This window comes from Columba livia, chromosome Z (genome assembly GCF_036013475.1).
Source record: "Columba livia isolate bColLiv1 breed racing homer chromosome Z, bColLiv1.pat.W.v2, whole genome shotgun sequence".
Taxonomy (NCBI): domain Eukaryota; kingdom Metazoa; phylum Chordata; class Aves; order Columbiformes; family Columbidae; genus Columba; species Columba livia.
In genome coordinates, this window is record NC_088642.1 from 54,255,409 (window position 1) to 54,272,833 (window position 17,425).

Sequence of the window (17,425 nt, forward strand, 5' to 3'; positions counted from 1 at the left end):
ATCGTAATGGTAACAGGCACTGCTATAATTAGGTATGCTTCTGAGTAGACAGTGTAATATGATTGCTGTGTTTATATCCTGCGCTGGAAGGAATGTTTGTTAATCTGCACAATCCTTTTTAATGAGTTGGGAGCAAGAGTTTGTGGAAAAAATATGCTGAGGTTTATTTCATCTTCAGGCTGACATGTGTGTGTATCAAAAGAAAACAAACACTTGCAGGATATTGGATAGGTCTGGTTAACTGCATAACATATTGTTGTCTCAGGATCAAGAAAAAAAATTATTTACCTGAAAACATCAGGCACTGTAGAATTCAGTAGAAGAAAACATGTGAAATGTTTTCTATCTTTATATTATAAACAGAACGTGGTTGAAATAGTTTGTATTTCAGTAAGAACTTTTATTTCCTCCTTTTTTTAAGAGATTTAAACTCTCCAGACACAAAGTCTTTTCCTCCTACTTTCTTTTTGCAGTTAAACCACTGTTTCATTTGTAATTTCAGAGGTCAGAGCCCAGCTGTTGCTGAATTTAACTTGCTTCTGAAAGCATATTCTTTGGAAACTTATGGTGTTGATCCTCATCCTTGCAAGGTAACCATTCTTTTTACTAACATACACTAAAAAGCCATTAATTAAACTGATTTGGCTCTCTATTTTAACCAGGCACAAATAGGGAGTAATTTATAAGAAAACTTGCCCTGGAACTACGTATTATGTTTAAACATTGCAAGAACATTGACTGCTTGATGTTTCCTCATCAGTCAAAGCAAGTATTTCTCCAGAGGAAACAGAACATCATAGGAGAATGTAGTAGAGTGTCATGACAAAAGAATTGATTATACTTAATAATTTCTTTGCATTTAATGCAGAAGTTTCTCTCCAGGTGTGAAATACTTTGTGCTTACCAAGATTTTCAGGATTCAGCATTATCCTGTCCAGAAGTTGCAAGAAATTGTTATTCCTTGACAGATTAGTTTTGCAAGCACCATGAAAATAAGGATATCTAAGGAAGAACAGCAAACCAAATGTACAGAGGGAAGAATCAGACATGCATTTGTATATTCCTCCACTTTGCTATTTTATGGTTCTGTATAACCTGTTAGCCTCACATCTGTGCCTGGGAAGATCATGGAATAGATCCTCCTAGAAGCTCTGCTAAGGCACATGAAGGACAGGGCCAATCAGCCTCAGCTCCATCCCTGGAAAGGTGATGGAACAGCTCAGTTTGGACATCATCTCCAAGCATGCAGAGGAAATGAAGGTTCCCAGGAGTAGCCAACATGGGTTCACCAAAGGGAAATCATGTTTGACCAACCTGATAGCCTTCTATGATGGTATGACTGGCTGGGTAAGACAAGGGAAGAGCAGTGGTTGTTGTTTACCTTGGCCTCAGCAAGGCTTTTGACACCATCTCTCACAACATCCTCGTAGGCAAGTTCAGGAATTGTGAGCTGGACAAATGCACGGCGAGATGGATCATGAACTGGCTGGATGGCAGAACTCAGAGGGTTGTGTTAAATGGTGTAAAGTCTGGTTGGAGGCCTGTAGCTGGTGGTGTTCCCCAGGGGTCAGTGTTAGGTCCAGTCCTGTTGAACCTGTTCATCAATGACCTGGATGAAGAGACTGAGGAAGGGCTGACACACCAGAAGGCTGTGCTGGCATTCAGCAAGACCTGGACATGCCAGAGAACTGGGCAGGAGAGAACCTACAGCAGTTCAACAAGGGCAAGTGTAGGGTCCTGCACCTGGGGAGGAAGAACCGCATGCATCAGTACAGGTTAGGGAGGGACCTCCTGGGAAGCAGCACTGCGTTCTCCGGACTTGGGAGTCCTGGTGAACAAAAGGTTGACCATGAGTCAACAACGTGTCCTTGTGGCCAAGAAGGCCAGTGGTATCCTGTGATGCATTAAGAAGAGCATGACCAGCAGGTTGAGGAAGGTTCTCCTCCCCCTCTACTCTGCCCTTGTGAGGCTGCATCTGGAGTACTGCATCGAGTTCTGGGCTTTGCAGTTTAAGAAGGATAAGGAATTATTGGAGTGAGTCCAGCAGAGGGCTACAGAGATGATTAGGGGTCTAGAGCATCTTTCTTATGAGGAAAGACAGAGAGAGCTGGGTCTGTTCAGCCTGGGGAAGGGAACTTCAGTACTTTCAGTACTTGAAAGTGTCCTGTGAGAAGGATGGGGACAGACTTCTTAGCAGAGCCTGTTATGATACAACAAAGGGTAGTGGTGTTAAACTAAAAAAGGGGAGATTCAGCCTTGACATGAGGAAAAGATTTTTTACAATGGGGGCGGGCAAAATACTAGAACAGGTTTCTGAGAGAGGTGGTAGATGCCCCATCCCTGGAGACATTCCAGGCCAGGCTGGGCATGGCTCTGAGCAACCTGATCTAGTTTAAGATGTCCCTGCTCATTGCAGGGGGTTTGAACTAGGTGACCTTTGAAGGTCCCTTCCAACCCAAATTATTGTATGATTCTATAAGAAGGTGATTTTGTTACCAGTTCTGATTATCCCTTACACCTTTTAATTGATTTTAGCTGCATAATCTGCTGTGTTGGTTTTTAGTGTTACTTGCTTCGTATTTTAGCTGCTACTTTGGCTTGTATACCATCTGATTTGGTGGAAGGTCAGTTCTGTCCAGTTAGCTGTTCTGGTGGTGAGCACCCTTAAACAGTCAGCTCTAACATAAAGCTGCATCTCACTTTATGTATATATACTTTGCTAGGAATGGTGCTCCTTTGGGAAGTACAAGGTATGGTTCAGAACTCAGAGAAGTCAGCAACTTAGTAAACTTTAGTTTGAAACTATACTGTAGATTTTCAGAGTGTCTCAGAGACTTATGTTGGCATCAAAACTGGCTCAGAATTTCCTCTTTACCAGTGCAGTAGGGCTTGCAGAGTAGGGGCTCACGGCCCATGCTTATGGAAAATTTTTGATTCTTCTGGAAGTGAACTGCAAAGCAATGTGCTTCCCTGACTCCTTATGATGTGCTCCTTCTGATGCTGTGGCTGCTACTCCAGAAGCATCACTATTAATATTTCTGCTCCCTTTTATATTACTGCTGGAACAGAAGGCACAATAAATTTGACTAACTTCAGCAAGGTGAGACGCTGGAACTTGGGATGGACAGGAAATCCAGTTAATATAAAGCTCACCTGAATCATTGCTCAAAAACTGAGCCAGAACTTTTATTGTGGAATTAAATTTTTTTAAAAAAGTTCTTTCCTATCTGACAGGCAAGTATCACCACATGTTCTGGTTTCTACTCAAGAGTACTTGCATTTTGTAGTAAATGCTGTGCGTCAGCAGTACTTCCAACACAGCACATCGCAAAGGAACAACTTATTGCGAAATCTTAAAAAACATCGGTGTTGAAGCAGAGATGAATCCCTGGTTTGTAGTTAGTTGGCGTGTTAAGAATGGGACATACGCAGAAGAATGTTTTCAACAAAATTAGTAAGTATAACTAAGGATTGCCCATTGTCATCAGCACAGGTAGATGGAAATAAAGCATAAGATGCTGTTACTCATTTAAATGCATAGAAATAAATGAGGCCTGTATTGCCAAGGCAGTATTTGTCATTTAGAAGTGTACAATTTGAAGGCAAAATTTATTTTGAAAAGGAAATCACAGTAGAGATAATCTATACTGGAATAACAACTTGTGGTATCAGTAAGAAATACCTCACTGGATGAGGGGGATATTACTTTTCTTTTTTCTCTTTCAAGGACTCAATGGGGACGACTACATTTTTAGGATTCACAGCTGCAGGATTTGTTGTTTTCCAGGGGAATAAAAGAATTCATTTGTTAAAATGGTAAGCATGTGAAGTAAGATTAGATTAATATGCAAGAGCCTTTTTTCCTGTGTGTTCCTGTCTTCCTACTATGTTCACATGCATTTGGTGTCTTTAAGGTGAACCACATGAATATTCCTTCTCTTGCCCCATAATATTTCTGTTTAAAAGAATCTTAGATGAGAATTAGAATAATAATTATGGTCTCATTCTCCAGTGAAAATTATTCCACAGGGTGCTTTAGTCAGCATAATGCACAAATGTTAAAATTGAGTAAGTCATTTTTTCACCTATGCTGTAAATCACCTATGAGGCTTATTGGCAGAGATGTCTGGAAGAGTTTACAAGACTCCACCTCCATCTTCATTTGGCTCTGGGAAATGCTGCTATTTCCTGATTTAATTAACCTCAAATTGAAAACTATAAAAAAACTCATCTGGCAAGCAGACAGGAGGTGAGAATGCCTTTGAATTTTTCATTTTTTATTCTCTATTTTAAGAAGTGGACACATATGCAATTGTCCTTGGTTTGTTTGGCTTCTCTCCTCCCCTTCCCCTTCCCTCATCCCCTTCCCCCATCCCCTTCCCCCTTCCCCCTTCCCCCTTCCCCTTTTCCCTTTTCCCTTTCCCTCCTGTAAAACATTTCCCTTCATTTGGTGGCCTCGGACAGGTCTGAGGTAGAGGTAAGATCGAGGTGGTGTAACAGCAGCTTCCATGGCCTCAGCAATGGGGTGCAGAGTGAGCACAGTCATGCCCAGACATTGATAAACCTAATTTTAGCCCTGCTGCTAGACAGATGCCAAGAGCAGTTACTTAGATGTAGCTGCTCCACCTCAGCACTCCCAACCTGTATTGTGGCAAGAGATGGGCAGGAGATGAAGAAATAGTGAGGTGTTTTTTTTGTGTAGAGCTGGACACTTTGCAGCATATCCATGGAAACCTCTCTGATAGCTGGCTAACCTGAAATCCTCAGAAGTATAAGGTCAGGGTAGTCCTGTCTGTATGATCCAGTTCCCTGTGGAGCTACGAGGACATGTCTGTTGAATACCATCCATTTGTGATTCTGGATTTGTGCTGAAGTTTCCCTGGGGTTAATTTCAGGTAGCCCTAGTCACAGTGCTTCCATGGTTTGTGCATTTGGTGTAAGGATAGTGCAACTGTAATATCACTCTGTGGTTCAGGGAGGAGGGAAAAGCACTTGCCAAGCATGTGTCCACTATACCGTGGGAAAATGAGTTTCACAGTGCTTAGTTTTTCATGTTAGTTAAGGACAGTGTGTCCTTTCAGAGATCTCACTGTGTTCATTTAGTCCGTTGGTATGTAAACCAGATACAAAATTAAATAGTGATAGACAAAAAGACATTAAGCTGTCTCAGTGTTATGCTGGCCACTGGAAGGTCAGTCTGGTAAGATTTATCAAACACTATTTATTGCTCCTTTCATTTCTGAGACCTAGAAATGAGTGCTAGTAACTTTAGCTGACGTCAGCTAAAATTTACATTACACAGTAAAAACCCAAATTCATATTTGAGATTTCCTTTTCAATGGAAAAGCTTTCTCAACTGGAATGATTTTTTGTTGTTGTTTAATGTTAAAGCAAAACTTTTGTTATAAAGTATCAGAGATAGCATTGTCCTTGCCTCTAGAATAATTCCCATTTCAACCATCTGACATCCAAAATCTTTAGGGAAGTTTATGCAAAACTGCCATATCTCCATGTTGTAATGACAATATTTCTGTTACAATTTAAGCAGAGGCATCACATGGCCTTTATATTGTTGCACCACTGTTCCATATGTCGCCTGTGCTTTTGGCCTTTGTTAACGTAAATTTGGACACTGGTTTGAAACTCACAAAGCCCCAGTAATAAGTGCTGTCAGACATTCTTTCTCTTCTTGTTGTGTTCTGTCTGTAAGTAGTCAGTTACTAAGATGTTACTAAGGATAGAGATTAGAGTATTATCTTTCCCTCAACTTAATTACATTAGATGTTTCAGGATTTCAAGATGTAAGAGGAATTGCAAACTGTGTAATAAATAGAACGTAAATGTAAGCTTCTGCCTGCTTTTAGTTTCCTCTTCATTTTCCAGCAGCCAAAGTTAATGCTTTGAAGGTGCATAGAGATGTAAAAGAAATTATTTGTGCTTATGTTCTCTAAATTATTTTGTGCTAGAGCTTGTAACATTTCTCTTGAGGCTCTTTGACATTCAACAGCCTGCTCAACTTCAGGAAATAGGGAAACTTGTATGCAAGTTGCTTTTCTTACCTGTAGATCTATCGATTTTTCCTATTCTTAAATGTTTTTTCTTTTTCTAGGTGTGATGTCTATAAACTGAAATTTGAAGGGAAGACTTTTTATGTGTTTGGAGCTCAGAAGGAGGTCAGGTTAATATTTTTACAGAAATCTGTATTTTATTTGAATCAACTAAAACATAACATCATTTTTTAACTAAAAAAAGTCTAAACAATCAAGAATTGTACTTCATATTGTAACTAAGATATAGAATATGAGTGAATGTGAATATTTCTGTTGTCAAAAGAACATCTCATTTGCAAAGGATTGAGACATTTCTCACTTAACATTCATGCAGTGCTGTTTTGATTTCTCCCGTTTTTGGTCATCTGTGTAGTCAAGTTTTAATGGATTTTAAAGCACTAAGCTGTACCCATCCACACTAAAGCAGGATTGACATCTGTATATGATTGAAAATTCAGATGGACATTGATACCTGGATAAATGTGAGGTATTTTTCGCTGATGGCGATCATCTCCTCAAATCTTGGTCAGCTGAATAGGCTGGACTCTGTCCTAGGTAGCTAGGAGTCCTTTCAAGGTGCTCTGGCTATTGAAATTGTAAAGATTTTGCCTACAACATGCTATAAGCCAGGATTATGGCTTTGGGTGCAGTCTAGGTGAGGAATAGAAAATTGCAGTAGAAAATAATGCCAGAAGTATCAGCGTCTGTTTGTGTGGTTGCAAAGAGGATTTAATGGTAGGACACAGGGAACAGGGAGAAGTGGATGGTAAGTAGTGCAACAACTGTGCAATGTCGAATACTGAACACAGAGTCTTTCTTCCTTTTATTCTGGCCTGAATACAGTTGATACAGATTTATTCTATAAGGCACTTCTTCTCTGCCCCCTCCAAGTATCCCCCCCTTTTTTTTTTTCTGAAACAATTGCTTGGGCATTTTAAATATCAGCTACATGTGAGTTGTACTGTAGTGGTTGAATCACAGATTGACGCTCCAGAGGAAAACTTGGTCTTCATTGTATCTGGTTCATGGCCATGCCATCAGGTACAGCTACTTCAATCTTTGAGAATTCAGCATTTTCATTACTTTTATTTGCCTTCTTTTCTTTGTGCTTAGAAAAAGGCTGTGCTCTCATTCCATACCTCTACACCAGCAGCCTGCAAGCATCTTTGGAAATGTGGGGTGGAGAACCAGGCTTTTTACAAGTATGTAAATGTGAAGTCATTATCTATACTAAAAGTAAAAAAATGTTCCTGTGAGTAGAAGGTTGTTCAATGTGAAATGTTCCATTTTATTACCAGAATTCAAAATGAAAACAGAAAGTATGCAAATTAATGTGGAATATTATTTCATTTTAAGCCAGTATTATAAATTGTTTAAAATCTGTCGAGGCAATTGGGTTTTGACAGTGAATAAGTACAGTTTTTCCAGCATGCCATTCTTGCTGCTCTGTAGTGTGATGTTGGATTGACACAGTACTACACTTGTGTCCGGGAACATAGTTGTTAATCCAAGCCCTGCTGTTGAATACCTTGAGAATGGAAGAAACAATCTATTATACTTGACTCTCTAGGCTGCTATGACTCTAAATAATGCTCCCACTTGAAATCCAAGGTTTAGTAAGAGTTGATTGAAAAAATTATCTCTGCAATGATTTAAAAAAAATAAAAGAAAATGTTGTTAGACACATTTTAAATGATACCAGCCATCTTATTTTAAAAAGACAAAAAGCTTGTAAATTGACAAGAAAAAAGGAGTTTCTTCCTCCCTATTCCCTAAAAGGGAAGCTGAAAATAATTCCTTATTAAAAAGCTCTCATGTGTTCTTTCTGCTCTTCATTGAGTTTGTTAGATCTGTTAAAGGATGCTTCCCTTTAGGCCTGTAGCTTTTATTGTTATTACTTAGTCTTTCCTTACAACATCTTGCATATTTTTTAAAAATTATTGTTTCTGTGTTGAAGCATATGAACAACAAGGGGCTGCTGTAAGGGTAAATACTAGCTAAGTAGGAAAAAATGTGTCTTCTGACATGAATGTTAATGACCTGCTTTATTTTGGAGAAGACTCCTTCTTTTGCTTCAGCATGGATATAGTAATATATCAGTATAATCTATGCAATTGATATATTCAGTGAAGAAACAGGAAATATGAGCTGGCAAATAGAGATATTAATTCCCTCATCTACTGTGTTTGAGACTGAATTAATAAAAAGATTATTAGGAAGTGTTTTCCTTTCATTTTACATGTAAGTAGGAGAATAGTGCATGGTGTTCGAGCATTTTTATTTTACATTAGCAGAAATAAATATAGATAATAGGAAAAAATTTCCATCCAAAGGAGAGGAATTAGTGCTTGAAGTAAAGATGTCTGAGGGAGAGTCATAGGAATATAATCTCTCTGCTCTTATTGTTAAATGGTTGTAATATTAAGTGTTTGGGTTTTGGTCAGAAATACACGGTTGTGGTGGTTTTGGCTTTGGCTAGGTGCTAGGTGCCCACCCAGCTGCTCTCTCACTCTCTCCGAAACAGGTCAAGGGGAGAAATAAGATGAAAAAGCTCACAGGTTGGGATAAAGACAGAAAGATTGCTTACCATTTACTGTCTCAGGCAAAAACAGGTGTGACCTGGGGAAACTTAATGTAATTTGTTTCTCACCTTTTTACTCTATTTTCAAGTATCAATAAAGACAACACTAAAAATACGCCTTACCTGTTTTTTCCCAGGCTCGACTTCACTTCTTTGTTCCTGACTCCTCTGTTTTCCTTGCCCTGAGCAGCTAGAGGAGGTGGAGAATGGGTGTTGCAGTCAGCTCTTAGCAATTTCTCTCTGCTGCTCCTTCCTCCTCACACTTTTCCCCTGCTCTGGTGTCCTTCACAAGCTGCTCCAGCATGGGTCCTTCCCATGGGCTGCAGTCCTTTGGGATAAACCTGCTGCAGCATGGGTTCCTCTTCATTGGCCACAATTCCTTCCAGGAGCCATCTCCTGTGGGGATTCCTCTCCTCAGGCTGCAGCTTCCCTCAGAGCATATCCATCTGCTGTAGTGCAAGTTCCTTCATGGGCTGCAGGTGGATATCCGCTTTGGCGCGGTCTTCCAGGGGTTGCAGGAGGACAGCTGGCCCCATGGTTTCTGAATTGATTTTTGGTTTTGTGTGTTTTATATTCTAATCTGCACCCTCAGCAAGTTTGCTGATGACACCAAACTGGGAGGAAGGGCTGACACACCAGAAGGCTGTGCTTCCATTCAGCAAGACCTGGATGGGCTGTAGGACTGGGCAGAGAAGAAGCTTATGAAGTTCAACAAGGGCAAGTGTAGGGTCCTGCACCTGTGGAGGAACAACCCCAGGCACCAGTACAAGTTAGGGAGGGACCTCCTGGGAAGCAGCACTGCAGAGAAGAATTTGGGAGTCCTGATGAACAACAGGTTGACCATGAGTCAACAATGTGTCCTTGTGGCTGAGAAGTCAATGGTATCCTGGAGTACATCAAGAGGAGTGTGACCAGCAGGTTGAGGGAGGTTATCCTCCTCCTCTACTCTGCCCTGTTGAGGCCACATCTGGAGTACTGTGTCATGTTTGGAGCTCCCCAGTTTAACAAGGACAAGGAACTACTGGAGCGAGTCCAGCAGAGGGCTACAAAGAAGATCAGGGGCCTAGAGCGTCTTATGAGGAGAGACAGAGACCTGTGTCTGTTCAGCCTGGAGAAGAGAAGGCTGAGAGGGGATCTCATCAATCTTTATAAATATCTCAAGTGTGGATGTCAAGAGGATGGGACCAAACTCTTTTCAGTGGTGCTGCCCAACGATAGAATGAGGGGCAATGGGCACAGACTGAAGCATAGAAGATTCCATCTGAATAGGAGGGAAATATTCTTTACTTTGAGGTTGCCAGAGCCCTGGAACAGGCTGCCCAGAGAGGTCGTGGAGTCTCCTCTGGAGACATTCAAGACCCACCTGGACACATTCCTGTGCATTCTGCTCTGGTGAACCTGCTTTAGCACGTGGTTTGAACTAGATGATCTCCAGAGGCCCCTTCCAACCCAAACTACTCTGTGATTCTGTAATGTGTAGGAGCACTTTAAAAACACTGGGAAGTCCCAATTATTGAATATTACTTTGTGGTATACAAATAACAAAGCTTGTAGTTTGCCTTGTTCATTTTTGTTTATCAAGTTCCTTCTATGCTGAAAATGTGTCAGCCTCTGTTCTTTTTCTTCAAGGTATGCAAAATCCAGTCAGATCAAGACCATGTCCAGCAGCAAGATATTTTTTAAAGGCAGTAGATTTCGATACAGGTGAGTGTTTGGTCTTTCTTTCTCATGGTAAATGATTTCAGAAAGTAAGAGAAAAAAGTCCGTAACTACTCATGGCAAACTGTGTGCTTTTCCTTGTTCTTCTTTCCTTGTTCTTCTTCCCTTGTGCTTCCTGTTCATACCTAATTCACATCAGGATTTGAAGGATTTTCTGTTGTCTCTTTAGCATCACTTTTAAATAAACTGGAGGTTTCATGCAGATGTCTATCAAAGAGCAGTTTCACCAGAACAGGGCTCCACTTTTGGTGCAGTTTCTGTAAAAGCCATGATGCTTGGCTAGTGTAAAGTTTGGATGTCCCCTGTAACTGGGCAAATCCAAACCAGCAGTGCATTAGTTAGGCAGTCCAGTCCCACTCCTAGTGTTCTACTACAAAAGGTTGCATTTTCTTCAGTAGCTTTTCAGACAAGTGGTTAGCAATTTTTAGTCTGAGACATTATATATCCACTACATAGGAATTTATTTTTACCTTATCCTTTTCTTCTTCTGAATGTAACTTAGTTGCTCACGTATGCATGGTATTTGGCATGTAGTGAGCTAATTTTTGTATTTACCAGAATATTTATTTCATGTTTTAATGCAGTGGAAAGGTAGCCAAAGAGGTTGTGGAGGCAAGTTCTAAAATCCAGAGGGAACCTCCTGAAGTTCACAGGTATGTCTTTACATTGAATATTAAAGTTTGAGGACTAAGGATTATTGTTCTTGACAGAGAAATTCTCATTCCTTTACTGTGAGATGTAATGGCTGTCATTCTGAGCTTCCACAACGAGGCATGCAAGCCCTGGGAAATATGTGTTGCCAGTGTTACAGAATTCTGACAATGATGTATTGTCTCCTACACAAGGCAACACTGTGCTGCTTTGAAGTTTGGTTTAATCAATCAGTCATATAAGAAGCTTATATTATTTTCTGTTTTATGACATAGACTGTTACTACAAGATTCTGACAAAAAGTACATTCTCATTTCATTTGTAGTTCTTTGCCTGTTTTGAAAAATTCTGGTTTGTGTATGTATATGGGTATGTTTAAAAGTATAGTTGGTAGTTTCTCCATAATGCAGTCAGATTCAAAAGTAAGCACTTCATTCCATAAAGAGAAAAATTATTAGAGATTTTTTTTTTTTTTTTTTTAGAGATAAAAGATTTAGCTTGTTAGAAATAATCAGCTAGACTTTTCAAGCAGACTAATGCTTTCTGGTCCTTATCACTCATTAAAGTGACAGTGAAAATTGATAAGAGCCTAATTAAAGTCTTTCAGAAGAGAAGAAAGAGGCCAGCAGGGAAAAGCTATTAAAAAACTTTTTAAAAGGTTACTTAACTTCCTGAACATTCTACAGCCATATCTCTGGTTTATAGTAATTTTTTTTCAGGAGTAGGGTGTGTGCATTTGGTTTATTTTTAATTGAATATGGCTATTCCATCTATATTTGAGAGAAAAGTGGATTGTCTTTACTAAGTATTTATAAATGTGTTGTCCAGCCCTATTGTGTAATTAATAGCAAGGGCATGCAGGGGTGCTTTTGAACATGCTTTTGCAGAAATTACATTTATAAATGGGGTAAGTGGTGATCTAGAATGGTTTAACTGGGAATGCAGAAGGCAAAATGTAGGTCCATCATTGAGACAGGGTAGAATATTTGGGCACACAAATGCATTTTAAGTTAAAATAGTTACTCATTTAAGGAAATAGCTTATTACCAACTTTCCATAGGGTTTCTTTTTTCCATAGGATAAGAAAAGGTTTTCAGGTAAAATTAATTTTTATCTTGTACTTTACTTTTATTTGCTTTCAGTATTTAAAGTATTTTAAACATGTTGTTTAAAACTCTTAGTGTACATAAAGAAACAGATCAGAGGGCAAATAAGTTTTGAGGGCAACATCATATGGATCTAACAGCCATAAATAGTACTGTATATTTTTTTATGACTAACCTTCTTAAGATGCCTGCATTTATAATATTATTGTAGCTCCAAGTTCAGCTTCTTACAAAGACTGAGAAGAAGTCTAAGGATTTCAAGTGGTTGTTATAGTGCAGGCTTTGAAATGGGAGACAGAGGTAGATAACTTGTCCTTCTAATAGCACAAGTAGGCAAAAAAGCATTGAAAATTTTCAGCTCCAAATAAGGCAGGCTTTAGAAACAAGTTACTCTGTGAAAGAGGATTTGGGGTGGGAAATGGTAGATGGTATTTTTTAGATATAAAACATTTAGTGGAAATTGCATGATTGAAAGTAAATACATATATATGATAGCAAGTAAATATATATTTTTTTTCTCTCCCTGCGCCCTCTCCCTCAAGGTCAATTCAGTGCCATGGCTGCATTGAGAAAGAAACGTGGAGTTGTGATGAGGTTACTGTTCAGTATATTTTTTTTGGTATTACACATAAAGCATTACAGACTGAAAATCTGTTCCAGTGTGTTGTCATGCAGCATTAATGTGGTGCCAAGTTCTTCTGAAAATACACACTCAATAATTTAATATATTGTTTTCAGGCCATGCCTGAAGGGGGAATCTTTCTAAATAAGTATGGAATAGCAGCCTTATAGATGCTCCCAGGCATGACTCCTATTTTGGGAGTTGCTCAGTAGCTCGTAAAGAGCACAAAGCAAGCACAAAGATCCAGGGGATGCATAAAGAAGCCTGTGGAGGTACTTTTGGGTTGGAGTGACTGTAATTACTGTAGTATGAGTGAAAACCTTCTTTGGATTGTGAAAATTTGAACTAAATATTTGTTAGAGAGAGCTGACAGAATGCCAATGAGGACATACTTAGCTTTGAGCAAATGTTAATGAGTAAGGAATCATGGCAATTGTGGAAGAAAGCTTGTTTATTCCCACAGAATATTTAATGACATGTAATGTCACTTAGCATAGGACATCTGCTAAGGACTAAAATGGTGGACTGCAGCAGGGCAAACTTTGGTCTCTTGGAGGTTCTGCTTGGAAGATTCCCATGGAATAAGGCTCTAGAAGGTCGGGAGGGCCGAGAGAGCTGGCTAATATTCAAACATCACTTCCTCCAAGCTCAAGACCAATGCATCTATACAAGGAAGAAATCAAGTAAAGTGAGTAAGAGGCCAGCATGGATGACTGTCGTCAAAACTCAGGTGGAAGAAGGATGTTTATGTAATGTGGAAAAAGGGACAGACCACCTGGGAGGAATGTAGGGTGGCTGTGAGAGCATGCAAGGGATGCAGTGAGGAAGGCCAAGTTCCACTTGGAAGCAAATGTGGTCAGGGATGTCAAAGACAACAAGAAGGGCTTCTTCAAGTACGTTAGCAGCAAAAGGGAGGTTAGGGAAAATGTAGGTCAACTGCTGAATGAGGAGGGTGCCCTGGTGACAGATGATATAGAGAAGGCAGAGTTAATTAATGCCTTCTTTGCTTCTTTACTGCTAAGACCAGCCCTCAGGCATCTCAGACCCAAGAGACCAAAGAGAAAGTCTGGCAAAAGGAAGACTTTCTCTTGATTGAGGAGAATAGTTTATGCAAACTGGACACACGTAGATCCATGGACCCTGATGGGATGCACTTATGAGTGCTGAGAGAGTTGGCAGATCTTCTTTCAAAGCCTCTCTGCATCATATTTGAAAGATCTTGGAGAACAGGATAGATGCCTGGGGACTAGAAGAAAGCCAACGTAACTCCAGTCTTCAAAAAGGGCAAGAAGGACGACCCAGGAAACTGCAGGCCAGTCCTCACCTCCATCCTGAAAAGATGATGGAACAGCGCAGTCTGGACGTCATCTCCAAGCATGCAGAGGAAATGAAGGTTCTCAGGAGTAGTTAATATGGGTTCACCAAAGGGAAATCATGTTTGACCAACCTGATAGCCTTCTATGATGGTATGACTGGCTGGGTAAGACAAGGGAAGAGCAGTGGTTGTTGTTTACCTTGGCCTCAGCAAGGCTTTTGACACCGTCTCTCACAACATCCTCATAGGCAAGCTCAGGAATTGTGAGCTGGACAAATGCACAGTGAGATGGATCATGAACTGGCTGGATGGCAGAGCTCAGAGGGTTGTGTTAAATGGTGTAAAGTCTGGTTGGAGGCCTGTAGCTGGTGGTGTTCCCCAGGGGTCAGTGTTAGGTCCAGTCCTGTTGAACCTGTTCATCAATGACCTGGATGAAGAGACTGAGGAAGGGCTGACACACCAGAAGGCTGTGCTGGCATTCAGCGAGACCTGGACATGCCGGAGGACTAGGCAGGAGAGAACCTACTGCAGTTCAACAAGGGCAAGTGTAGGGTCCTGCACCTGGGGAGGAAGAACCGCATGCACCAGTACAGGTTAGGGAGGGACCTCCTGGGAAGCAGCACTGCGGAGAAGGACTTGGGAGTCCTGGTGAACAACAGGCTGACCATGAGTCAACAATGTGTCCTCGTGGCCAAGAAGGCCAATGGTATCCTGGGATGCATTAAGAAGAGTGTGACCAGCAGGTTGAGGGAAGTTCTCCTCCCCCTCCACTCTGCCCTGGAGATGCTGCATCTGGAGTACTGCGTCGAGTTCTGGGCTCTGCAGTTTAAGAAGGATAAGGAATTACTGGAGCGAGTCCAGCAGAGGGCTACAGAGATGATTAGGGGTCTAGAGCATCTTTCTTATGAGGAGAGGCAGAGAGAGCTGGGTCTGTTCAGCCTGGAGAAGAAAAGGCTGAGAGGGGATCTCATCATCTTTGTAAATGTCTCAACGGTGGGTGTCAAGAGGGTGGGACCAGACTCTTTTCAGTGATGTCCGATGATAGGATGAGAGGCAATGGGCACAGACAGAAGCATAGATGATTCCATCTGAATAGGAGGAAAAGCTTCTTTACCTTGAGGATGCCAGATCACTGGAACAGGCTGCCCAGAGAGGTCGTGGAGTCTCCTTCTCTGGAGAAATTCAACACCCGCCTGGACACATTCCTGTGTGATCTGCTGTAGGTGTACCTGCTCTAGCAGGTGGGTTGGAATATATGATCTCCAGAGGCCCCTTCCAATCCCAGCCATTCTGTGATTCTGTGATAGTGTCAGGAATGTGATTTTGGGCTAATCAACCTCATGACCGAAGTGAAACAGCAGCATTCTTCAAACTTTCCTAAGAAAGTTCAATACCTGCTGCCAGGAAAGCCTCTTAGAGCCAAGTAAGACAGGACAGAAAAACAGCCTGAGCCCCAGGAGACGCAGTGTAGAGGCAGTGTGTCTGCGCTGCATGAGAATGAGAGCACTGCCTGTCAACTGAAGGGATCCAGTTGTTCCTGCTTTAGTCTTTAGTCTGCAATGCTCAAACCATAACAAATCCTTTACCCAGTCCCAGAGGCAATGGAACAACATCAGGAAAATGATTTGTATACTCTCTGCCTTTCCCTTCCTTGAAGCCAAATACTCTTGTGTGCTGTGCGGTGTGGAGAGGAGCAACACACAGAAATCCTGCATGAGATCAAAAGGAGTCAGGCTGCAGAAAGGGAAGTTAATCAGCACAAGACCGTCTCTTACACTTCAGATGTTGAAAGGTTTATATCTGCTGAGGGGGCCACATGACACAGCTGAAAGCAGCAGAAGTTGTTATGACAGCTCAAGGCCTCCTGTAATTTCTGCAAAACGATTCTGCAGTGAGACATATTGGACTGCAGTTGTTTTCTTTGTGAATAAATTGATCCTGTTCTACCTGTTCTTTTAGAACCAGCATTACCCACAGTCGCAGTTCTCCCTCCTTGAACAAGCAACTCATAATCAACATGGAACCTCTACAGCCCCTTCTTCCTTCTCCCTGTGAGGAGGAAGAGGTTCCTTTAGATGAAGGTAAGTCACTCAATTCCTGTCAAACACTACCAATTTTTATTATAAAACATATGGAAAAAATGTGTGTTACTGATGCAGGAATATGGGAAAAGTCTAGTAATTTCCATTAGGAGTACACCATTAAGCCTCTGCACATCATACTGGGGAATGATCACTAGCTCAAGGAGCTGTGCACAAGCCTCATGTGAGATACTTTGTGAGGAAAGCTACTGCTGTTACACTTTCTGTTTTAAAAAAGGAACTTAACAGGAAATAAATAATCTCAGCATAGCACCATTTTACTAAATAATAACTGTAGTTATTCAGGAGTGAAAACTGGCAGTTTACTGCTAGGTATGTTGTTTTTCTTGCTTCCCTCCACTTTTATATTTGTTTCTTTCTGTTCTAAAGTTAAACTCTCTAAAGAAAAACTCTCTACTATTTAATTCAATTGACAAAAATGGATGTTATTTGAAGGTCAGCTAGGAAAGATACTCTGCTAATTTAGTCCCGTTGACAAAAAGGGATGTTATTGGAGGATCTGTTTGAATGCATTTTGTAGAACGTTTTTCAATGTATTTGTTTACTTCTTGATATTTTAAAAATCTCATTCAACACCTATCTTTGTGAGATGCAGTTATTACAAAGAATGGTATGAACATCTTAGACAGCTTGAATGAGGGTAACTGCATTCTTCCTGATAAAAATGGAAGCCAAGCAAACAAAACATAACAGTGATTCTTACTTGAGGTGTAGTGAGCTAATTGTTTCAGAAGTTGGGAAATAAGACCTTTGCTCTTGCTTTGGTGTGGTAAAGTAATGGGAAACAGAAAACAGCAGAGCAAGTACGTTCATTTTCATGGGAGTACATCCTAATTTCATTATCTAGGAGTCATATTAACATGTTTTGTTCATACGTTGGAGTTTCAATAGTGAATGTAGTAAGAACAGAGTAAATGATATTGTCTGTATACTTAGCTTATTACAATCCCTAGTAGTGGCTACATGATGCATAGTTAATTTTAATAATTACTTGTTTACCTCTGCTGTGAAATACCCATATCTGAGAATTCACTTTCTGGCAGCCATGTACCAACACCATGTTCCTGCTAGGCAGTTGTTGCCACTGCAGGGTGACAACAGCTTGCTGCTTGTAAGACTCCTGTGCCATGCTTAGAACGCTAAGCAATTAAATCCATTTTTGGAAACTGCTGACTTATCATTGCTATAGACTCACCAGAGAGTGCTGGTTTCAAATGTGTGTATTACATAAGTTTGAAAGTCATGTTTTGTTTTAGTCAGCCAGATTGTTGTTGTTACT

General features: G+C 40.6%; 1 protein-coding gene across 1 annotated transcript in view; it reads left to right on the forward strand.

Annotated features, from left to right (window-relative positions):
* Window positions 1-17,425, forward strand: part of FRMD3 (FERM domain containing 3) — a 149,395-nt gene that overhangs the window by 113,090 nt on the left and 18,880 nt on the right. Inside the window, exons 7-13 of the mRNA XM_065045916.1 lie at window positions 503-590; window positions 3,728-3,816; window positions 6,110-6,173; window positions 7,164-7,252; window positions 10,261-10,335; window positions 10,935-11,003; window positions 16,004-16,125. Of these exons, the coding sequence (XP_064901988.1) occupies window positions 503-590; window positions 3,728-3,816; window positions 6,110-6,173; window positions 7,164-7,252; window positions 10,261-10,335; window positions 10,935-11,003; window positions 16,004-16,125 (596 nt within the window). The remainder of the gene's footprint in view (window positions 1-502; window positions 591-3,727; window positions 3,817-6,109; window positions 6,174-7,163; window positions 7,253-10,260; window positions 10,336-10,934; window positions 11,004-16,003; window positions 16,126-17,425) is intronic.